The sequence below is a fragment of the Aquarana catesbeiana genome, linkage group LG02, assembly GCF_042186555.1.
Source record: "Aquarana catesbeiana isolate 2022-GZ linkage group LG02, ASM4218655v1, whole genome shotgun sequence".
Classification (NCBI taxonomy): Eukaryota; Metazoa; Chordata; class Amphibia; order Anura; family Ranidae; genus Aquarana; species Aquarana catesbeiana.
The window spans coordinates 359,019,377-359,044,014 of NC_133325.1; the positions used below are offsets into that span (position 1 = coordinate 359,019,377).

The window sequence follows — 24,638 nt, forward strand, 5'->3', positions numbered from 1 at the left end:
CATGCTCTGGACTTTCCAATGCATTCATCCCCCAGTGTGCGTCAGAGCCTTAATTGGTGGTTGATATCCAAGAATCTTTAAAAAGAGAAATCCTTTCTGCCAGTCACCTGGAAGGTGGTAACAACAGATGCCAGCCTTTTAGGCTGGGGAGCAGTCCTGGAAGAAGCATCTGTCCAGGGGAAATGGTCCATCTCAGAGAGGATCTTGCCCATCAATATTCTAGAAATTCAGGCAGTACGCCTGGCCCTAGAGGCCTGGACGCTCAGACTACGGAATTATCCTGTCAGGATTCAATCCGACAATGCCACAGCAGTGGCCTACATCAATCACCAAGGGGGAACGAGAAGTCGTGCGGCCCAGAGAGAGGTGAATCCTATTCTTTCTTGGGCAGAAAGCAATATTCCTTGCCTATCAGCAATTTTCATTCCAGGGATAGAGAATTGGCAGGCGGACTACCTGAGTCGCCAACAATTGTTCCCGGGAGAATGGTCCCCTCATCCCGACATTTTTCTGTCAACATGCCAAAAATGGGGGGGTTCTGGACGTGGATCTGTTCGCGTCCAGGTTCGACAACTTTGTGCCAAGGTCAAGGGATCCGATGGCATGCGGAACCAGATGCCTTGGTCTTTCCTTGGGATCAGTTCTCACTGATCTATGCGTTCCCTCCTGTTCTGCTTCTGCGGCGGATTAGGCAAGAAGGGAAGGAGGTGATTCTTTTGGCCCAGGAGATCTTGGTTTGCCGAAATCATAAAAATGGCAGTAGGGGCCCATGGACCCTACCACTGTGGCCAGATCTTCTCTCGCAAGGTACGGTATTCCATCCTACCTTACAGCCGCTAAATTTAATGGTGCGGCTATTGAGACCCACGTTCTAAAGGACCGTGGGCTGTCAGCGTCAGTAATTTCTACTATGGTTAATGCTAGGAAGCCGGCCTCCAGAATCATATTATAGAGTCTAGAAGGCATATGTCTCCTGGTGTGAATCCAGGGGTTGGCACCCCAGAAAATATGTCATAGTTAGGATCCTTGAATTCTTACAAATGGGATTAAAGATGAAGCTGTCCTTGAGTACTATCAAAGACCAGGTGTTGGCCTTATCAGTGTTTTTTCAACGACCACTTGCTTCACATTCTCTGGTTCGTAACTTTATTCAGGGGGTAACATGGATTAATCCCCCCAGTTAGATCCCCCTTGAACCCTTGGGACTTAAATCTAGTCCTATGGGCTTTACAAATGCAGCCTTTTGAACCTATTCAAGATATTCCCTTGGTCCTCTTGACAAGGAAATTAGTTTTTTTTTGGTTGCCATATTTTTTGCTAGAAGAGTATCAGAGTTGGCTGCTCTTTCTCGTATAGAGCCATATTTGATTCTGCATAAAGATAAGGTTGTATTACGACCTCATCCTAAATTCCTACCGAAAGTAGTATCAGGTTTTCATTTTAAACCAAGATGTTGTTCTGCCTTCTTTTTTTCCAGAGCCTCATTCTGTGAAGGAAAAATCACTACATTCTCTTGATGTGGTGAGAGCGGTCAAGGTCTATTTGAAAGTGACCGCTCAGATTCGTAAAACAGAGGTTTTGTTTGTGTTGCCAGATGGTCCTAAAAAAGGACAGGCAACGTCAAAATCTACTATTTCTAAATGAATTTTTGTCAAGTGATTGTTCAAACTTATGGTTTAAAGAGGAAAATTCCTCCTTTTTCATATTAAAGCACACTCCACCAGGGCTATTGGTGCTTCTTGGGCAGTGCCAAGCCTCCAGTACCTTGGACAGTACCAATCCTCCTCGGCTCAGATCTGCAAGGCTGCAACTTGGTCTTCAGTCCACATATTTTACCAAATTCTATCAAGTAGATCGAGAGGTCATGAGGATAGTGCCTTTGGGCGCAGTGTACTGCAGGCTGCAGTATGAGTTCTCTGGTCTCTTGATGCCCTACTTTTTTGTGTCTCCCTCCCTTCAGTTGGCATTGCTAGGTGACATCCCACATAGTAAGTACTATGGCTCTGTGCCCCGTGATGTACGATAAGAAAATAGGATTTTTAAAATGGCTTACCTGTAAAAATCCTTTTTTTTTTTTTTTTTTTTTTTTTAGGTACATCATGGGACACAGAGGTCCCTCCCTTCTTGGGTGTATTGCTTTGCTACAAAACTGAGGTACTCCCACCAGTGGGAGGGGTTATATAGGGAGGGCACTTTTTAATGGCCTATTAAACCCACATAGTAAGTACTATGGCTCTGTGTCCTGTGATGTACCTCAAAGAAAAGGCTTTTACAGGTAAGTTGCTTTAAAAAAGTCACATGCATAAAAATTATTGCGACGCTGAAAAGTTCAAAATGAGATTGAAGAGTGGGAGGAATCCAATCACCAAATATATTGTGCAGATGTAGAAAGAGTCACTCGTCACCACGTGGTAATGTAGTCCGCTTACCAGAAGGTGTTAAGGATTAGGCATAGATGATAAATTCTCAATAGCATCCAGCAAATCCAGCCCACTGGAACCCCTCATCAGACCACAACATCCGTGGGATTTCCTTCACATATAAACATCTCCCAATGGTCACTTCAGAATTAGGCATTCAGGCATGTAGTCATCATATATCCAATCAGTGTACGGCTGCAACCGTTTGTTCCTATCATTGATGCATGCTGTTTTAAGCTTCAATTGTAAGTTACTACAATAAAAGTTTTTTTATCTATCATTACGGGCTTCACTATGGGTCCTTCATTTTCTTTTCTCGGATATATGATGACTACATGCCTGAATGCCTAATTCTGAAGTGACCATTGGGAGATGTTTGCTGGATGCTATTGAGAATTTATCATCTATGCCTAATCCTTAACACCTTCTGGTAAGCAGACTACATTACCACGTGGTGACGAGTGACTCTTTCTACATCTGCACAATATATTTAGTGATTGGATTCCTCCCACTCTTCAATTTCATTTTGAACTTTTCAGCGCCGCAATAATTTTTATGCATGTGACTTTTTGTTTGTTATCTACGAACTTTGCTGGCCGCTTGCTTTTTTCAGTTCAGCGCGAATTTTTACTTGTTTTAAGCTGCTTTAAAAACCCTATTATTCTGGCCATTGAAATGAATTAATGCTCAACAGCTGAATGTGCCTAGTGTTAGCATTAACAAGTACAGTCCTGGCCAAAATATTGGCACCCTGCATTTCTGTCCGATAATGCACCACTTTGCCCAGAAAATGGTTGAAATTACAAATATTTAGGCATTCTCATGTTTATTTCTTTTGTTTGTATTGATATGACAAAAAAGTGGAGAAACAAAAAGCCAAATCTGACACATTCGCAAAACTCCAAAAATGGACTGGACAAAATTGGCACCCTCAATTTAATATTTGGTAGGACACCCCTTGGAAAAAATAACTGAAATCAATTGCTTCCTCTAACCATCAATTTAGTTTTTTACACCTCTCAAGTGGAATTTTGGACCACTCTTCTTTCGCCAATGCCTCCAGGTTTCTCAGATTGGAAGGGTTCCTTTTTCCCAACTACTGTTTCGAGATTTGTCCACAGGTGCTCTATGGGATTTAGATCTGAACTCATTGCTGTCCAGTTCAGTACTCTCCAGTGCTTTATTAAACCATTTCTGGGTCTTTTTTGACTTGTGCTTTGGGTCATTATCCTGCTGTATGACCCATGACTTCTGATGGAGACCCATCTTTCTGATACTGGGACCTACATTGCACCCCAGAATTCTTTTGGTAGTCTTCAGATTTAATCATGCCAGGCACACGGTCAAGACATCCAGTGCCTGAAGTAGCAAAGCAACCCCAAAACATCAGTTAACCTTCACTATGTGTGACTGTAGGGACTGTATTCTGTTCTTTAAGGGCCTCATTTCTTTTTCTGAAAACAGAATGATGGGCTTTACCAAAAAGCTGTACTTTTGTTTCCTCTGTCCACAGCACATTCTCACAAAAGGAATTTTGCTTCTTCAGTTAACTTTTGGCAAACTCCAATCTGGCTTTTTTATGTTTCTGTGTAAGCAGTGGCATCCTCCAGGGTCTCCTACCATAGCGTCCCTTTTCATTCAGATGGCGACGTATAGTGTGAGCTGACGGTTGTACCCTGAAGCTGATCGTGGTTCTTAATTCACCAATCGAACAATCCCTTTGTTGCAATCTTTGAACAATTTTTCTCTTTCATCCACGCCCAGGAAGATTAGATACAGTGCCATGGGCTGTAAACTTCTTGACAATGTTGCGAACAGTGGACACAGGAACATTAAGATGGACTTTTAACCTTTTAAGATTGTCCATGCTTTTCCACATTTTTTTTGTTTTCAAATCCTCAGACAATTCTTTGCTGCTCTTTCTCTTCTTCTTGCTCCTTGTACCACATACAGACACACAACAGAAAGGTTGAGTCAATTTTTCACAATTTTAACTGGTTGCCGGTGTGATTTCTGTATTGTCGGCACCTGTTAATAGATACAGGTAAGTTTTTAATTACAAATTACAGGAGCATCACAGACTTGGAATGCAGTTTTTTTTTTCTTACAATTTTGAGACGATGCCAATAATTTTGGAATGTGTCAGATTTGGCTTGACTGTATCAAGCGTTTTTCTGCCAAAACGTTGCTGCTCTTGGACGCACTGACAGCTTTTTTTTTTTTTTTCTTTTTTTCCTGCACCTGGCGCTTGACCCCGCTAAGTTTGTTTGCATGGACACATAGGCTAACAAGCAGGGGAAAAAACATGTCTGATGCCCCTAGAAGCATTTGCAAAAGTGTCCAGTGTGCATGAGGCCTCTGGCCCCCCATAAATCTATCTAGAAGATAGAGATCTATTAAAATATATAAAAACCTGTGCTGTACCCTCACTGTTTTCAAGTTCTTTTATACACCGGTGTTTCCAAGCGGGATTATTGCTTTTACCACCTCTGTATCAACATTTTAGTTTTTTTCTTCATGTTCAGTAGAGAAAGTGTGACAATACCTAGTTGGTTGCAAAAATGTAGAAATATGCACAAAAACCTCATACAACAGAATACTTTTATGTGCTGTTCACTATTCTTATCTTCTTGTCTCCAGTAAAGCTTGAAAAGTGACATTCTAGTTGAGACATTGAGTCAATGTAAGAATTGGGTTTTATTTGTAATACAGATGGAAAATGCTTATTCTTTTAAATTTTTGTCAAGGTTGTTGGATCTGTTAAAAATGGCTGCCAAGTCTGTGAAAAAGGAGAGGTGTCTTCCAGCAGTAGCTCTGGACCTGGTGAAAATCTCTCTAAAGGAGGAGGCTTTTGAATTGTTTTGGAAAGAGGTTGTGGAGAATGGTCTGATGCAGGAACAGTTTGGACCATGCATGTAAGTGTTTGTGTTTCTTACGCCTGATTAACTTATTGACATTTTTTGACAAATGGACATCTTGCATTTTCTTACCTTGCAAGACCAAATATACAACTCCTAATCAACTTTAAATATAGTAATGTTTCTTGATGGTAACCGCACTTAATTTTAACCACTTACGGTCCGCCCACCGTCATTTTAGGTCGCTACTTTGAAGAGGAATATCGTTATGGCAGCAGCTTCAGTGGGCGATCTGCTTTCAGATAAAAATGGTCTCTGCGGCGGATTCCCCGCAAGATCTCTTTTATCCGCGGCAGGAGACGAGCCCCCCGCCACGCTCCGGTGCCCTCCGCCGCTTACCGTAAGCCGTTGAGTTCTTCTCCCTATGTGGTATGGAGTCGAGTGAGGGGAAGATGGCCCCCGCCCGTCTCCATATCATTGCAGGGCGGAAGCGACGTCAAAACATCACTTCCACCCATAACTCTTAAAGGGACTTTTTTTTTAATTATTATTTCAGATGACATTTTTTTTTTATTATTGCATTTTAGTGTAAATATAAGATCTGAGGTCTTTTTGACCCCAGATCTCATATATTTAAGAGGTCCTGTCATGCTTTTTTCTATTACAAGGGATGTTTACATTCCTTGTAATAGGAATAAAAGAATAAAAGTGACACTTTTATTTTTACACTGTTCATTAAAAAAAAAAAAAAAAAAGTTAAATAAGCCAATTTTTATTATTTTTTTTTTATTAAACGCGCACCGAGCTCGCGTGCAAAAGCGAACGCATACGTGAGTAGTGCCCGCATATAAAAATGGTGTTCAGACCACACATGAGGTATCGCCGCGAGTGAGAGCAATAATTCTAGCCCTAGACCTCCTCTGTAACTCAAAACATGCAACCTGTAGAATTTTTTTAAACCTTGCCTATGGAGATTTTTAAGGGTAAAAGTTTGTCGCCATTCCACGAGCGGGTGCAATTTTGAAGCGTGACATGTTGGGTATCAATTTACTTGGTGTAAAATCATCTTTCACAATATAAAAAAAAAATTGGGCTAACTTTACTGTTGTCTTATTTTTTTAATTAAAAAAAAGTGTGTATTTTTTTTAAAAAGAGTGCGCTTGTAAGACTGTTGTGCAAATACGGTGTGACAAAGTATTGAAACGACCGCCATTTTATTCTCTAGGGTGTTAGAACCCCCAAACATTTTATATATATTATATAATTTTTTTTTTTTCTAAGTAATTTTCTAGCAAAAAAACGTTTTAAAGTGATTTTGTAAAGGCTTGTGTCTGTTATTAAAAAAATAAAAATGTCATACCTCCACTGTGCAGCTTGTTTTGCACAGAGTGGCCCCGATCCTCGTCTTCTGGGGTCTCCCTGCGGCCCTCGCGGCTCCTCCCCTGCATCAGATAACCCACTGGGAGAAGCGCTGTCCCAGGGGGTTACCTTGCGGGCGCACTCCTGAGTCCAGCATTTGCGTCCATAGACACGAATGCCGGATTCGTCTCGGCCCCGCCCTGATTTGATTGACAGCAGCGGGAGCCAATTACTGCAGTGCGATCAATCTAGCCAATCAAGAGCCGGGACCCCGTGCAGAGAGGGACAGCGCATCTCCGCCGAGGCATACAGGGCTCAGGTAAGCAAAACGGGGGGAGGGGGAAGGGGGCTGGGGGGCCGGTCACTGACAGAAGTTTTTTCACCTTAATGCATAGGATGCATTAAGGTGAAAAAACACAAGGGTTTACAACCCCTTTAACTTGTAAACACCAAATCTCAGAAAGAGGCTCAGTCCTTAAGTGGTTAAACACACTGCTTGTTTTGGTTTGTCAAAGTTGTTTCATTTTTAAAACTTTTTTTTTTTTTTTCTTTTTCAGTTACTTGTGTTATAGGCTCCTGGGTGCTTCTTTACCTCTATTAGATAAAAGCCAATTGCAGCTTGTTCTTAGAAGTGAAGTCATGGTACATTATGGAAATCACTGTGTCTCAACTCAGGTAAGGGCCTTTTGACAACTCTGGCTGACTTGAATTTTCTCGTATTGTTTTAATTTTGTAGCATCATTATTACCCTTGTCTGAAGGATAGAAGACCGTCCATGGTAAATATTTTAGATATTGAATTCTTTTACAAATGAACATAGGTCAAAGCTTTTAGGAAGTAGGACACTTGGTAAAACCATAGTCAAACACCACTTTACTCCCTAATCGAATACTATATTGCCTGCCTTAGTTGACTCTGCATTTTTGCGCCCTCTGTACTAGTGGCACAGACCCTAGTCTGCAATTGATGTTAGTTAAGTAAACAGTGGTGGTCCTATGCTACCCGTCCATGTAGCCAATTTATCAAAATTTCATTCAGTAGGCTATAATTACTGGGCCTTGTTTGGGACAAGGGGGCTTTTGAGGAACATGTCAGATGTTGCACAGCCCAAAGGGCTGATGAAGTTTGGTAAGCATATTCATCTCTGCAGTGCACCCCCCCCAAACCTCATTTCTCAAGTAGGCCAACAGGCCAAAATACCAAGCCATTGACATTGATTGATTAAAGCACTTGTGCAGGGTGAAGGACATCTTGAAAATGGGACCTGTTGGGGACACTTGAAGACTGAGGTTGGGAACCACTTGTGTTAAGTCTTGTATGGTCACTTTATTGCTTGCTAGGCCTGTACTTTACTAGTTGGTCTTTTTTGGCTTGGCATATCTTTTGAAACAGGCTCTTAGTCAGATGACTATAGGCAATTAGCATACAGCTAAATTGCCTAATAAAAACACCTATGGGTTCATTCAGTAAAGCGAAAAATGTGCATAGTGCCTGGAAACATTGTTTTAGAAAACAAAAATACTCAATGATTTTTTTTTTTTTTCTTACAAATGAATATTCAAAATGCATTAGTCATTTGTTTTTGAAGGGTCAGCATTGTAGCATGGTTTCTTTTTTATATGTGAATATGTGGCTGCCAACTTGTGGTATATTTACAGGCCTGCTAATAGTTCTACAGATATTATGGTAGTTGTTATAATTGCAGTCAAGTTGACATGTTTAATGTTTGTACTATATATATTTGTTTTATATAGCCTATAGACCGGTTTAAGTTTGCCCCTGAGATGAACACCTATGTAGATGCCTTTTTGGAAAACTGTGAAGATGCAGAAAAGCAACTTAAAGTTCTTATTGGATTCTCATCGCTTACAAACCAAGGATACCCAGTGGTTCCCAGCACATGGAAAGTGGTTAGGCATTTAAAGCCATCTGCTTTGCAAAAATACATAAATTGGTTGAAGAACATGTTCCTTAGTCCAGATCTTGATTCCTGCCAAGATTTTAGTACCAGGCGTCAGAAGGAGAAACAGGAGCAAAAGATGACGTGAGTTAAGGATTGATGTGTATGTTTGTGCACATTGTGAAGCAGAACCAACTGGTCACAATGTTATATTTTTATATCGATGTATGGGAAACACCATGACCATCCATTTGTCATGTTTTCGTATATTTTTTTAAAGAACTGACAATGTGGTATTACGCCTGAGAAAATGGATTATTCCTCGGCTTACAAGTATCATTGACAATACCCAAGTAAAGCGAGATGAGGATCAAGTTATGGATATTGCGCGGTAAGATGTTGGTTTGTTGCCACTACAAGTGACAAATCCTTCTTCTTCCTCTTTTTTTTTTTTTTTTTTTTCGTTCTTTGTAATAATTTCCTGATAGCTAAACTGCAAGTTTAAATGTTTCACTGTACTAGAATCCTGCTAACAAAATTCCTTGTGCATTAAATTTGTAGGTTTATTTTATTCCACGCATTTTTTGAAGCAAAGAAATCTGCGTCTGACATTCCGGAAACAGAGATACACCCATCAGTACCCCTGAATGACCAAATACGTGCACACATTGCTGAAGCATTTTTCAGGTTGATATTGAAATTTATTTTGGCTTTGCAGAGTAAAGCTATTTGTATTCACTTGGATTGCAACTTTTTCCGACATGTTCACTGGGGGACACGGCAGACCTTTGGAGGTTAAGGTCATGCACCTCAAAGTTTGGTCACAAAAGTGGTAGTTATTGCTTTTTCCAATGGGCTATATTCCTCTGCACAAACAGTGAGGGATCAGCTTTCATCTTGTTGTCCTAGGAGGTTGGAGACCTTTATATTCTCTTTTTAGTCCAGTAATCTCAACCCCCCCCCCCCCACCACCTTTTTTTTTTTTTTGGACTGTGTTTGATCATCCCCAAAAGTTTGCTGTATCCCTCCAGTTTATTCTTCAGGGTGGGGGGATTATTATTTTTTTTTTTACTCACTGCTAACTACTTTTCTCTGGTGGGGACACAGATTCCACCCATTTGTTGTCATTTTCTGCAATTGCAGATTTATTTTTTCTTCTCTTGTTTTACCACTTTTAGTTCTTTCTGTCTTTGCAGTAGATTATAACCCTTAAGGGGAGGAGCACTGCCTTTCCTTTAGCTTCCTTTTAAATTTGGTGTTTAACCTTAGAAGGTAGAGCGTGTTCCAAAAATGTCTACTGGAAAAAAATATTTTATAGCACAATAAAGAAAAAAACGAATCCCTTTGACAAACCGATATTAAAGCTTCAGATTTATTTACATTAAAATAATAAACATGTCACACTTACCTGCTCTGTGCAAAGCTTTTGCACAGAGCAGCCCCAATCCTCTTTTTGGGTACCCCGCTGAGTGCCCCCAGAGTAAGCAGCTTGCAGTGGGGGCACCCAGGCAGGCTCGCTCCTCTGCGTGTCCATTCACACACACAGCCGCGGCTTGGCATGCCCCTCTCTCCTCATTGTTTCACTGGCTGTGATTTACAGCAGCGGGAGTCATTGGCTCAGCCAATGAGGAGGGAGCATCCCCGGAGATCCGAGTTTCTCCTGCCATACGCTGGAGGAAGATTGGGCTCAGGTAAGTATTAGGGGGGCTGTGACTGCCCACTTGAAGGTCCTATTCACTCATAGACATCCATTAAAATGCATGAAAATGCTAAAAAAAGATTGACATTGCCTTCCATTGACAAACATTTTTATGTGTGTTTTTGCAGGTTGTTTACTCAACCATCACATCTTTTTCCTGTTTGTGGGTTGAGAGAATGAGACAGTGAGGGAAGAAACAGGTGGAGAGAAATGAACACATTTTTGTTTTTGGAGTGGCATTGGCAAACTGGATGTCTAGCATAACAGCCACAATAATTGTGACAGCGCTAGCTATATTAAGAAAGTGGATGAAGAGGTTGGGGCAAGCCAAATGGCACTATCTGGTTCATCCATTGCTTATGCTTATAACAGGATTTACACTTTTTTTTTTTTTTTTTTTTATTATCTATTTTTATACACCCTGCCATTGAGACACCTCATTAGTCAGCTTTACACTGCACACTCTCTACTTCCCCCTCTAGGTTGTCTGCCATATGGGTTCTTGAAAGGGGCAAAATAATGAAAGGCTTATTTTTCTCAATAGACTTATGTTACGTTGATGTACGTCGCACTGGACATTACTGCACTGCACATGAGCCAGCATTGTGTGAACAGGACACTCAGAAAACAATTGTGGTGACCTGTATTCTTCCAGTGCAGTACAATGTAGGTCACAGCAGTATGTGTGAGCAGGGCCTAAATAAAATGCCTCACATGCAGCATTTGTCTGTAAATGCAGAGATTTTCACTTTGTTGATTAAAATGTAATATTTCAAAAAGGTTTGGTATTGTAGCAAGTTTCCATTTTTTTATTATTTTTTTTATATAGGGGGGAGGAAAGTAAGGGGACACCCAGTATGGTTAATAATTTTACTTTGTTCCTATTAAGGCTGTAGTAATAGAATGTGTGCTCTATGATTGTACTTCTCATCCTTTATAATAATAAATAAAAGGCAAACACAATTAAAATAGTTTTTCGCCATTGATTAATGGGTTGACAGACTTTTAAGTTGTATTCAAAGAAGGTAGAAAAATTAATGCATTTGTGAATGATTGAATTTCAGCTTGCTGCTTAATCTGAACAACATGCCTGCCCTTGGAGAAAGTTCTGCAGATAACACTATAAAGGAGAGACATGTGGTTGGAGTTACCGCAGATGGGAGCCTTTGGATTAATTGCATGGTGCGCTATGCTAATTTGCTGCTGTCACGTGAGAAAGTTGTTAAAGCGGTTAAACCATTCAGCAAAGAGGAGAGGGAAGCTTGGGATCGGTAAGCTCTGTAACTGGTTGATTCTGTTATTAAAGTATTGGTACTATTGAAGGGAAAAATGGAAAAACAGGCTAGCTTATGTAATTGTTTATTTTTACAATTAAGGCTTGCTTTCATCCAAATTTATAACAGTTTGGTATGTCTGCTTATTTATTTACTCTTGTTTTTTTGTATTCAGAGTTTGGTTTTGCAAATGGCTTAGAAATACATGCTAAACTGATCTAAACTCTACATGACATGATCGTTGTAAGATATAAATGTAGACTGCAAATTTTATGGAAGAAAAAATTCCAACTAGATATAGAACAGACTGTTTGTTTGTTTTTATTTTACCAACTTTTCCTCAGTACAATAAGCAGAATGTTATCCAGGCATTAAAGTAGAACTATAGGCAAAACTTATTTTTTTTCTTCTTTTTAGATAGAGCAAGGAAGGGTTATAATAACCCCTGTCACAATTTTTTTTTTTTTTATGCCATCTGTGTCCCATTGCATAGATTTCACTTCCTGTCCCATAAACAAACAGTAAGTGAGCGAAAATCCCTGCAAATTAACCACTTTCCGCCCACGCTATAGCCGAATGACGGCTACAGTGCAGGCTTCTAGTGCCGGGAGGGCGTCAATAGACCACCTCCCGTGATCGCGCTGCTTGCACGCCAAGCTCTGTGATCAGCCGAGTCCTTTGGACTCGGCTGATCACAGAACAAGGGTAAAGGACCAATCACAGCGGCCCATTTACCACGTGACAGCTGATCACGGAAGTAACCAGAAGCCGGTTATCTGCTTTTTCCCAAGTTGTCTTCCAGGACAGCCCTTGAGAGATGGAGTCCCTCCCATCGCCACAGGAAACACATTGCTACAGTTCAAAAGGCGGTCCCTCAGGTCCCTGGTCAGTCATTTGTGTTTCCTCTGTCGGAGGAACATGTTGCTGAGGAACCAGGAGAGGGACTTCATCTCTCAGGGGCTGCCTTAAGGGAGTGGAGACACGGGGACTGGGTCCTATCCGTCGGCTCCAGTGAAGTCTTACCGTTTTTTCTTTGGGCTCGGGTACCGTCCAGCACAACAGGAGCAGACCCGTTACCCCCCCCCCCCCTTCCAGTCCCGAGGTGTGCCAGTGGCAGGGTGACGCAAGTTCCCCCCAGGAGCTGTGCAGGTGGATTCGTCCATCTCAGCTCCTTGCTGCGATCGCAGTGGGGGCTGGTGACGCCGTTTGCGCCATTTCCGGCGGAACCACATCATTGCTGTGTGCCGAGACTTCCGGTTCCGGGTCTCCTGGGCGCAAGGATGAGGGGAAAAGCCCAGGCTGGGCCTACTAATCCCGACCAGTGTCCAGAATACCAGATTAGTGGCGGGATCCGGAGCAGGAAGGGGGGACCATGGAGGCGAATCCCCAGGACACTCTGGCAGATGCAGGCACTAGCCAAACCCAGGTAGGCTGCTGGGCAAGCCCTGTACTGTGATTTTTACATGTTGGTAGTTGTAGGGCTGGGACTAGGGTGGTGGATACCTCACTGTCCCGGAAATGTGCAGTAGTGGTGGTTGCAGCACAGGTGTTTAAAGAGGGTAAAGGTTTGATGCTAAGATCATCTATTTTTATTTATAGCCAAGGGAAGACAAGTCAGGCCGCAAAAAGTGCCCTAACTGTGGGAACAAGTTATCCTGAGTTATCCTAACGAAGCCTTATGCAGGCAGTGTATTGCAGGCTTACTAAAATCAGAGGCAGACTCTCCTTTGGCTAAATTCCTTAGCTCCTTTAAAGATGAGATGGCGTCAACCTTTAAATCTCTCAGGGAGTGAATCGCAGATGTAAACACGTCTGCTTCCACCTGTAGTGCAGCTGCGATTCCCCCTTCACTAGGCCCTACAACATCCAGCTCCTGGGAGCCCCGTAGAGTCAGGGAGCATAGCCCCTCGTTAGTTAGGCTTGAATCTTCTGACTCAGACCGGGATGAGGATCAGGCTGTAGCTAACAAAGCCACAAAATACAAGCTGTCCCTTGAGGAAGTGGACGAGCTGTTGATCGCTATTTATGATACGTTGGGAATTGATGAGGAAGAAGTTCAGTTGTCCAGACATAAGATGTATGATGCCCTCGGGGAAAAACAAGGTGAAAGTATTCCCTATACATATGTAAGACCCTATACATAGCATACTTTCTGACCTTGTCCGTAAGGAGTGGGCCGAGCCGGATAAGAAAGCTTTCTTTCCAAATTCTCTAAAAAGAAGATTCCTCTTTGACGACAACCCAGAGGCGGTCTGGAATAAAAATCCAAAACTAGATGCCCCACTGTCCAAAGTGTCGAAACAGTCTGACCTTGCCTTCAAGGATATGGGACATTTAAAGGACTCAATGGACAGGAAAACAGAAGTAGTCTTAAAGAGGGCACGGCAGGCCTGAAGCCAGCTCTAGCCACTTCTTGTGTAGCTAGAAATCTTGAGTTCTGGTTGTCACAACTACAAGAACACCTAGAGGCAGGCACTCCTAGAGGGGAGCTCTTAAAAACTTTACCTTTGCTTTTCAAGGCGACAAGTTTCATTTCTGATGCTTCATCTGATTCCGTTTAAAGTTGAGGCTAAGACTGTGGCACTTTCAGTTACAGCCAGAAGGTTAGTCTGGTTGAAAACTTGGGGGGGGAGACACGGTGTCCAAGACACGCCTGTGCAGTGTCCCCTTTACTGGAGACTTAGTCTTTGGCCCTGAATTAGATACCATCTTAGAATTGCGGATAAAAAGAAAACTTTCCCCACTAAAAAGAAACTTTTAAAAGGAAGTTTTGTCGTCCTTCAAAAGTACCCTCAAAAACAGAGAAGGAGCACTGGACAGGGCAAAAAAGGGAAAGGAAAAGGGGGTATACTTTTTAACCGCCCAAATCCAGAACCCTAAACCCCAGTGACATCAGGGTCCCTGTGGGAATACAGAATATTCTGTATTTGGGCTACAAGATCCTGTCCATAGATCAAAGGATAGTCTTGCCGGAAGAAAAGACATTTAATCTGAAGCAGAGGATGTCTTTTCTTCAAACCAGCTCCAAATGTACAGTGAGGGAGGTGATGTCAGCGTCAGGACTTATGACAGCAGCAATTCCGGCCGTACAATGGGCCAGGTTCCACCAAAGAGCCCTTCGGAGGTTTTTGTTAGAACGGTTAAAGGACAAAGATCTGGAAGAATACGTATCGATCCCCACCAAAGTAAAACGTTCCCTCTGGTGGTGGAAGGACACGGAAATTTTAAACAAAGGGGTACTCTGGGGCTTGCTTATCACATCCACACTGACCACGGATGCAAGCAGTTAGGGAGCCCATCTTAACTCATGCTGGGCCCAGGGCAGGTGGACGCCAGAGGAGAAACAATTATCTTCCAATTGGAAGGAACTAACAGCTATCCTCAGAGCCCTACTAGCGTTTCAGGACACAATCTACAAGTCCGCTCAGACAATATGACGGCAGTAGCCTATATAAACGAGCAGGGAGGCACCAGAAGTCCTCGGCTAATGTTGGTAGCCAAGCACATATTTCAGTGGGCAGAATCCAATCTAGAATCCATCTCTGCAATACACCTGAAGGGGGAGCAGAACAGCACTGCAGACTTCTTGAGTCGACAACTAGTTTTGAATCAAGAGTGGTCTCTGCACCCGGAAGTTTTCATCCACATAGCAACTCACTGGGGAAAAACAGAAGTGGACCTATTTGCAAACAAAGAGAATGCAAAAGTTCCCAGTTTCTGCTCGCTATGCTCAGGAGATCAACCCTTGGCGGTAGACTCCTTACAGAACCCCTGGACCTTCAACTTGGCCTGTGCGTTTCCACCGCCACCTCATCCCGAGAGTTCTAGCAAACTTTCTAGCAGAAGAAACGTGTTTAATCCTAGTGGCACCATTTTGGCCCAAGAGGCCTTGGTTCACAACTTTGCTAAAGTTGACAGACCAGCCTCCTCTTAGGCTTCCCTGCAGACAAAATCTCCTGTCAAAATCTCCTGCCACAGGGACCTCTCTTACGTCCGCAAGTAGCCATGGTAAAGCTTTCAGCGTGGTTACTGAGGAAGAAATTCTGAGGAGCAAAGGCCTAACAGATGTTCAGACCTTACTACAGAGCTGGAAACCGAAGCACCCAAGCTGTTTATAGAAAAGTTTGGAGGAAGTTTAACATCTAGTTGGATGGCCGGGGTGAGGTAAACAAGGATACAACAAATATCCTACAGTTTCTCCAAGAAGGGATTAACTCTTAGTACTATTAAAGTTCAGATGGCTAGCTGCCTTAAGTTTGTACCTAGAGAAATGATTACAGGTAGATCCCCTTATTACTAGGTTCTGTAAGGCAATCGCCAGACACAAACCGGTCAGAGTTAACATAACTCCAACCTATCGATCGTCCTCAGGACCTTTTTGGGGACACTGTTTGAACCTCTCGGAGGCCTCTCTAAGACTGATTACATTTAAGGCAGTGCTCCTCGTGGCAATCACTTCAGCCTGTAGGGTCAGTGAGATTCAAGCTCTTTCCATTGGAGAGCCCTTCCTTCAGATTTTTGAAGAAAGTCATCCTAAAGACAGACCCTGGGTTCTTGCCAAAGGTGGCATCTAAATTTCATAAGTCACAAGATATTGTCCTCCCTTCATTCTGTCAGAACGCCTCAAACGAAAAAGAGAAGCAATTTCATTTACTAGATTTGAGGCGGTATATCAGAGTACCTAGAGGCAACCAAACCATTTAGAATTGCAGATTCACTTTTTGTCTTTTTTTTTTTCTGGACAACGTAAGGGATAAAAAGCTTCTAAGGTAACTATAGCTAGGTGGATCAGGCTAGCTATTGCAGAAGGTTATAGAACAATAAATAGAGATCCTCCTGGGGGTGTTAAAGCCCACTCCACCAAGGGCACTCTCGGCATCCTGGCCAGAAAGAGCTGGTGCCACCCCAGAGCAAATATGTAAATCGGCCACATGGTCAAGCTTCTCCACCTTTACAAGGCATTATCGACTAGACTTAATGTCCAGTCAGGATCAGGCTTTTGAGAGGAAAGTCCTCCAAGCCCTGGTGTCCAACCCCCCCCCCCCCCCATCTGGTGAGTACTTGGGGATCCTCTCAAGGGCTGTCCTGGAAGACGACTGGGAAAAACTGGAATTGGACTTACCGGTAACTCCTTTTCCAGTAGTCTCCCAGGACAGCACGATCCCACCCTTGAATTATGTTGGTGAATTAATGTTATTACCTGTTATGTTTTTCAGTTCCATCCTTCGGTTCTTGGTAAATGACTGACCAGGGACCCGAGGGACCGCCTTTTGAACTGTGGTAATGTGTTTTCTGTGGCAGTGGGAGGGACTCCATCTCTCAAGGGCTGTCCTGGAAGACTACTGGAAAAGGAGTTACCGGTAAGTCTAACTATGTTTTTTTTTTTTTTCTCCTCAGTCAAAGCTGCTGCTTCACCCTTTATCACTAAGGTTGAACTGCCCACAGCCCTCACTCAAACCTATTTACAGTTCAAAAACCAAACGGGGACACAAGGCCCATTTCGGACCTAATATCCCTGAACCAGTATCTGCTGATCCAGTCCTTTCAGATTGAGTCTGTCTGCTCAGTAGTAGCCTCACTGCAGATGGGAGACTTTCTAGCCTCCATCAATATAAAAGACGCGTACTTACATGTACCCATCCTTCAGCCTCATCAGAGGTTCCTGCGATTTGCAGTAGAGGAACGTAATTTTCAGTTTGTGGCTTTACCCTTTGGGCTTGCTACACATCCCCAGGTGTTCACAAAGGTCCTAGCACCAGTATTGGGTCTTTTAAGGGCCCAAGAGATCCTGGTGCTTGTTTATCTTGATGACCTTGTGCTCAGAGATCACTCACTACAGGCTCTAGAACAGAGCATAACATGCACAGTGCAGTATTTGGAAAACTTTAGGCTGGATCATAAATACCAAAAAGTCAACCTTGAGACCAGCTCAAAGTCTAAAAAATTTAGGTCTGATCCTAGATACGGTCCAAGCAAGAGTATTCTTGCCACCCACAAGCATCTGTGCCCTGAAGGATCAGGTGTGTCAGATAAGGGGCACCAGACAACCCTCCATTCGGCTCTGTATGACTCTTCTAGAAAGGATGGTATCCTCCTTTTGAGGCGGTGCCCTATGCCCAGTTCCATTCCAGGCCTCTACAACAAGACATCTTGTTGGCTTATAACAGGAGAGGACAAGCCCTGGATTATCCAATCTCCTCGGCCATGCTTAAGCCTAAACTAGTGGTTGCAGGATCAGAACCTGCAAAAGGGAAGATCCTTCCGGTAACTTGGAGAGTACTGACTACAGATGCCTGTCTCTCAGGCTGGGGAGCGATCGTAGAGGGGCTCATGGCTCAAGGGAAATGGTCAAGGACACAACAGATCCTGCCCATCAATGTCCTGGAATTACAGGCAGTACGTCTGGCCCCTACGGTCATGGACGGTGGAGCTTCAGGACTGCCCTATCAGGGTTCAGTCCGACAATGCCACTGCAGTGGCCTATATAAACCACCAAGGAGGTACCAGGACTCTTTCAGCTTTGAAGGAGGTGAACCACATACTAGCCTGGGCAGAGGGACATGATTATATCGATAGTCCATATCCCGGGAGTAGAGAACTGGAAGGCAGATTATCTCAGCCGCCAGCAGATCTGCCCGGGGAATGGTCCCTACACCCAGGGGTGTTCCAGGAAATTTTCCAATTGGGAGGGCCAGAGGTCGACCTACTGGCATCCAGGTTCAACAAGCTACAGAAGTTTGTGTCCCGAACAAGAGATCCTCTGGCAATCAGAGCAGATGCTCTGGTGGTTCCATGGAGCCAGTACTCCCTGGTTTATGCTTAACCTCCGATCCCTCTCCTTCCACATTTGTTGCGCAGGATTCAGAGAGAGGGAGTTCCAGTCATTCTGGTGGCACCAGCCTGGCCCAGAAGGCCCTGGTTCCTGGAGATTGTTAGACTGACAATAGATGGGCCATGGACCCTTCCACGGCGCCTCGATCTACTGTCTCAAGGTCCTATATTCCGTCCCAATTTACAGTCTTTAAATTTGACGGCATGGCTATTGAAGCCAGGGTGTTGCAGGACTGTGGCATCTCGGACCAGTGGTGTCTACCCTAGTGAATGCTAGAAAAGCTGTCACTAGGAAGATCTATCATAAGGTCTGGAAGACTTGTATTGCTTGGTGTGAAGCCAAAAAATGTCATCCTCGGAAATATATGTTTGGGAGACTTCTCTTTTCTGCAGTCAGCTGTGGAAATCAAATTGTACTCAAAGCCAATCAGAAGTCAAATTTTGGCCCTATCAGTATTTTTCCAAAGGCCTTTAGCCTTAGCCTCCCATTCACTGGTCCGAACCTTTATGCATGGGGCAACTCGCTTGCTCCCCCACCCCCCCCCCCATTTGGACACCTATGACTTGAACTTGGTGCTGTCTGTGTTACAGAAACAACCATTTGAACCTATCGAGGAAATTCCATTAGACTTGCTGTCACGCAAGCTAGCCTTCCTGATGGCTATCACCTCGGCCAGAAGGGTGTCGAAGTTGGCGGCCCTTTCGTGCAGGGAACCGTACTTGATCCTCGACCATGACAGGTTCGTGTTACGAACTGTTCCATCCTTTCTGCCAAAAGTGATGTCGACCTTTCATTTAAATCGGGACATTATTTTGCCTTCTTTTTTCTCTCAGCATCGTTCGGTGGAAGAGAGACGACTGCATTCTTTGGACGTTGTCCTGGCAGTCAAGGTTTATTTGTCTAGATCTGCGGAGATCCGAGGATCAGACTCCTTTTTTGTTTTACCAAAAGGACACAAGAAGGGGCAGGCAGCTTCCATTGCCAATTGGGTCCCTCAATTGGTCATTCAGGCCTATGATCGGAAATGTAAAGCTCCGCCCTTTAGGGTGAAAGCTCATTCTACCAGGGGTGTAGGAACCTCCTGGGCTTTTCACCATCAGGTATCTGTGGCTCAGATTCGTAAGGCTGCTACCTGATCTTCAGTGCATCGCATAATTTTATCAAGTAGTGTAGTAGTAGTGCCGCAGTGTACTCCGGGCTGCTGTATAAGATCTGATGGCTATTGTTTGGCAGGGTAACTCCCTCCCCTCAAGGCTATTGCTCTGGGACATCCCAGCAGGTAATGAATATTAGCCTAAAGCCTCGTACACACAGTACGATTGTTGGCCAACCGAGCGTCTGATTTTGTCAAAAGGGCGTGTGCCAGTATGCAAGATCCTAATGGTACACAATTGTCGTGCCACAAATGCGAACGTAGTGACGTACTACGAGGAATTTCGGATCTTGACGCCACCCTTTGGGCACCTTCTGCTAATTTCATGTTTGGTGAGCATTGATTCTGAGCATGCGTGTTTGTACTTTCGACTTTTGTGTGACCAATTTGTGTACTGACCATACGAAAATCTGACGTCAAGCCATTGTCCGCTGAAAATTTACCAGCCTGTCATCGAACAGTTGTTGGCCGAAAGTTGGACAACAATTGTCAAAAGGAGCGTACTAATGGTAAGATTTTAGGACAACAGTCTGTCAACAATCACCTGCCAACAATCGTACCGTGTGTACGAGGCTTAATTCTGTGTCCCATAAGGTATGAAAAAGAAAATAGGATTTTTTTCATCATACTTGCCTGTAAAATCTTTTTCTTTGAGTACATCATGGGACACAGTTTGGCTAACTCTGTGTCCTATGATGTACTCAAAAGGATTTTACAGGTAAGCATGATGAAAAAATACTATTTTTGGCTTTCATTCTGAAAGAAAATATTGGGAATCATGCACTGTTAATATTTGAAGATTGCTCATGGAAATTTTGGAGGCTACCCGTGTTTAGATGAGAGTACCTACATGTTTTGGTAACAACGCAGACCTTTAATTTATTATTTGTAAGAAAAACGTTCTTGTATTGTAAAACACCATATTGAACTGTTAGGTGACCAGATTCTACATTTAAATTTTAGTATTTTACATTTTTTAGTTGATCCATCTTGTCCGATTTGTTTCTCTATGCAGAATGCTGCAATATGTAGAAGACCTGCAAAAGAAGCAAGCAACCAAGAAATCAAATAGCATGGAGCTGTCAGCCTATCAACAGTTATTGCTGCTAGTAGGAATTCATCTTTTTAAGGTAAAATGTATTCTGTTAGAACATGCCATCTGAGAGATACTTTGCTGGCAAAATAAATTGTATTTACTGTTTTCCTCACTACTAGCTTCACCATGTCTTAGAGGGTGGTGAGATATAAACTCTCATTAGGCGGAAGGGGTCTTTTGTTCTACCTCTGTTAGAAAAGAAAAGTGTAGTAAACCTATCACAATCCAAAAACATACTGGTAGTTTAGACCTAAATGATGCTACAGTGTGTTGTATATGTGTGTGTGTGTGTTTGTATGAGTAGAATGGGCACATTTAGTTCTCTTCCCGATGAGAGACTTCCTCAGATAAGTAGGCCGCCATTGCTGAAGCCCTAAAAAAGTGCAAGTTTGACTGGTTGTCATGCTGATCATTTTCAATACATTATCTGGTCCTTGAACTAATACTAGTGTACTGACTTAGTCCATTGCTCAAGAGGAGATCTGCAGTTTGTGGCCCCAGGTGATAGAGATTAAACAAATCATCCTAGTTGTACCTGTTTATCTGCAGTCTTTTCTTCTCTACATCCGTTTAAAGTCCAGAATGTCTAAAGTTTGAGTGAACTGTCAGAAAAAAAACGGGTAGGCAAGCTAAAATTACTTTGCAGAGCTCAGTGATGAAACCTGATTGGAGAGAAGGGATAACCCCCCCCCCGCACACAGGAACAGAAGGCTGTCAATAAGCTGGAAGTCCCTCTGCTGTTGCCTTCTTTTCTCTTTGGTGTCAGGAAAACTTGTCATTGTTAGTGATTCATAGAGGAAAGCAGCAGCAGACAGAAATTACACTTATGGGTTGATTTACTAAAATTGCGGAATGCTTAATTTTGGCATAGTTGCCAATTGGCTTTTAAAGCGGTAGTAAACCACATCCATAAAAAGGCACTGGCCATCGCATACTAGCACATTATGACCGTCTTTGCTAAAACAAAGCCCTCCAGCAGCGCACTGTCACCACTGAAGGTACTTTCATCTTCACTATAAACAGAAAAGTCCGTGCTACTACCCTGGCTGCATGTAAAGTAAATATCTCCTAAACGGTGCATGTTTAGGAGATATTTATTGTACCTATAGGTAAGCCTTAATATAGACTTACCTGTAGGTAAACATTATACATGGGAGTATACACCCACTTTAACTTCACCTTGTTTAATTAAGCCTTGACAAAAAAAGCTGCATGCCGATTCGTTTCTGTTCAGAGCAGCACCAGATTTTGCGCTCTGTTTTAGTAAATCAACCCCACCATTTTTCTATAATAGAAGTTGAGGATTTTTTTTTTTTTTAAGACTTAGGATGCAGCATTGGTGCCAGTCTAGGGTTGTGGGCGGATCCCTACCATATTACTTTTTTGAAAGCTGCAGTGGCAGATCAGGATGGCATAGAAGTGGAGAGAAGTAAGCACTCATTCCTGTTGGTGTCTGTTACCAGATAAATAATTTCTGGAAGAAGTATGTGTTTGCTTTAATATTTCCCCACTATATAAATACAGGGACTATGAAGCATAATAGGATAAGAGAAGCTTGGTTAAAACCATTTTATACTAGTGTTGCCCATTTAGATTTTGTTATTAACTGCCTCTGTTGAAAACTTTTGTGGCACCCGTTTTACTCTTGTATACCATTAGGTGCTATAATATTCTCTTTTAATGACCATATTTATTTTATAGACCCCAGAGGAGAGTATGGAGCTGTTAAATGATATCCACAACTGTCTGGAAAAAGCGATGAAGAAAAAAAAGAAGAAAAAGAAGGAAACCGAGGGTTTGTTCTGTGGTTTTTTTTTTTTTTAATGTGTTAGAATTCCAGATTTTTAAATATTATTTTCTTGATAATGCTATTAAAGTGGTTAAGCCACTCTCACTACTTTATTATCCGCTCTTAATGCTGTGTGTGTGTGTGTTTGATTTATAAATTTAAAAAAAATACAGATTATACCTCATTTGAGAGCGCCGATCGATGCTCACGTGACCTGCCACCTCTCTCCTCTCCCCGTCTGACAGTCAGAGTGGGGGCGGGGCAAAGATTCCCCCGCTGACATCAGTCGGGAGGAGAGGAGAGCCGACTGGTTGTGTGAGCACCGATCGGCTCTCTAAAATGAGGTATAATCTGCATTTATTTTTTTTTTTTTATACATTGCCCACACAGGGGGAAACAGCATTAAGAGACAGAGGGAATAGTATGAGAATGTACATTTTATTTCAGGGGTGGACACTATCATGAGCTAACAGGTAGGGAAGGGAGGGCAGATAGGAGACAGAGGATGACAGAGGCACGTAAACTGACCACGGTGTCGGGGCTCAGCAGCCATGATGAACTGTGGTCAGTTTACAGAGGGGAGGATAAAAACTGGCAGGATCAGCCAGTTTTTTTTAAGTGATAAAGTTGGCCAAATTACACAGCACAAAGCACTGTGCTTTATAACATGCTTTAAAGGGACAGGATCTTTGTTACTCCAAAAAAGGAAAAAAAATGCTTTTAATATTATTTTGCATTTCCTTTAACAATTGCAGCGCTTGGTTCTGCTAAACAGAAAGTAGGTTTAATTGCATTATTAGTCTTGAAGCAGAACAGCAGGCAAAATGTTAAATAAATTATATGTGAAGTGTACCTGCCAAAGAATTTTTAATTCTGTTCAACTTGTCTTATAATTCTCATATCCGTGGCCATGCTGCATATCTGGACAGCAAGGTGTCCGTTTTTAGAGACAGCCCACAGGCTTGGTGATTTTGTAGCTCTGGAGCTAAAAGTTGGGGGTTTTTAGCTTCAAGATTCAAACATAGCTGTTAGACTGTCCAAGTAGTAGTGGCTTCTTCACCTGTCCTACAGCTACTTGAAAGGTGCTTTCTGTAGTCCCAAGAGTGACCAAAAGTTAAGATAGTGTTTGCAGACCACTTTATTGAAATGTGATTACGTGTTCTCTAAAGAGTTACCCCATTGATTTGATGGTTTACAGTAGAGCTGATGATTAATCATCCAGACAGAATCGTTATCGTGATTTTTTTTTTCGTTGCGATCTTGACAAAGGGTTTCCTGATCTTCCTGATCTTTGGTATGCAGAGAATTTTCTCTCTGCTCTCAGCCTTCAAAAGTCAAAGTCTGGGCAGTCTGCCAAGTTTTAAAACATTCTATCAGTGGAATGTTAAGTCTAAACATTGTATCAATTTGTCTTTTACATAAAAGGAATAGACTTCTGTATGTAAATTGGGAACGTTTAACCACTTAAACACCTTTTTCTGACAGTTGTTCACATTAAAATCATTTTTTTTGCTAGACATTACTTAGAACACTCAAACTATATATATATATATATATATATATATATATATATATATATATATATATATATATATATATATTTTTAGTAGAGACCCTAGAGAATAAAATGGTGGTTGTTGCAATATTTTATGTCACACTATTTGCGCAGCGGTCTTTCAAATGGAAAAAATTACTTTACTGAATTTAAAAAAAACTAACCAGTAAAGTTAGCCCAAAGTTTTTTGTATAATGTGAAACATTTTACGCCGCGAGAATTGTGAGAAAATCGTGATCTTCTAAGCAAAAAAATCGTGATTCTCATTTTGGCCAGAATTGTGCAGCTCTAGTTTACAGATAGGGAGTCTTTCTGGATTTCAAATGTTATGCCTCTATCACCCCCATTATGGATCAAGTTCTTTCCTGTTGCTGTCACTTTTTCCAATCAAATGTTAACACATAAGACCTAATATAGCACAATATAAGTAATATTTGAAAAGCTTTCTAATTGTGGGCAGACTATACTTGTGTAACCATGCCATGAAATGCCAAAATAGTGTTTTGTGATTTGGTGTGGTTTCTACAATTTTTTAACTGTAGGTTCATAAACGTGCTTTAATTATCTGTGTTCACGTAAATAATTTCTTTATCGTACATCACGGGACACAGAGCACCATAATAATGACTATCTGGGTTATACGCTACCTTTAGGTGATTGGACACTGGCAACCAATAGAAAGTTCCCCCATATAACCCCTCCC

At 42.3% G+C, this 24,638-nt stretch overlaps 1 protein-coding gene across 1 annotated transcript in view; it reads left to right on the forward strand.

Annotated features, from left to right (window-relative positions):
• The window catches only part of MYBBP1A (MYB binding protein 1a), an 85,292-nt gene that overhangs the window by 18,724 nt on the left and 41,930 nt on the right, over window positions 1-24,638 (forward strand). Inside the window, exons 7-14 of the mRNA XM_073615043.1 lie at window positions 5,168-5,335; window positions 7,195-7,312; window positions 8,392-8,681; window positions 8,818-8,928; window positions 9,099-9,224; window positions 11,301-11,507; window positions 20,511-20,625; window positions 22,293-22,386. Of these exons, the coding sequence (XP_073471144.1) occupies window positions 5,168-5,335; window positions 7,195-7,312; window positions 8,392-8,681; window positions 8,818-8,928; window positions 9,099-9,224; window positions 11,301-11,507; window positions 20,511-20,625; window positions 22,293-22,386 (1,229 nt within the window). The remainder of the gene's footprint in view (window positions 1-5,167; window positions 5,336-7,194; window positions 7,313-8,391; window positions 8,682-8,817; window positions 8,929-9,098; window positions 9,225-11,300; window positions 11,508-20,510; window positions 20,626-22,292; window positions 22,387-24,638) is intronic.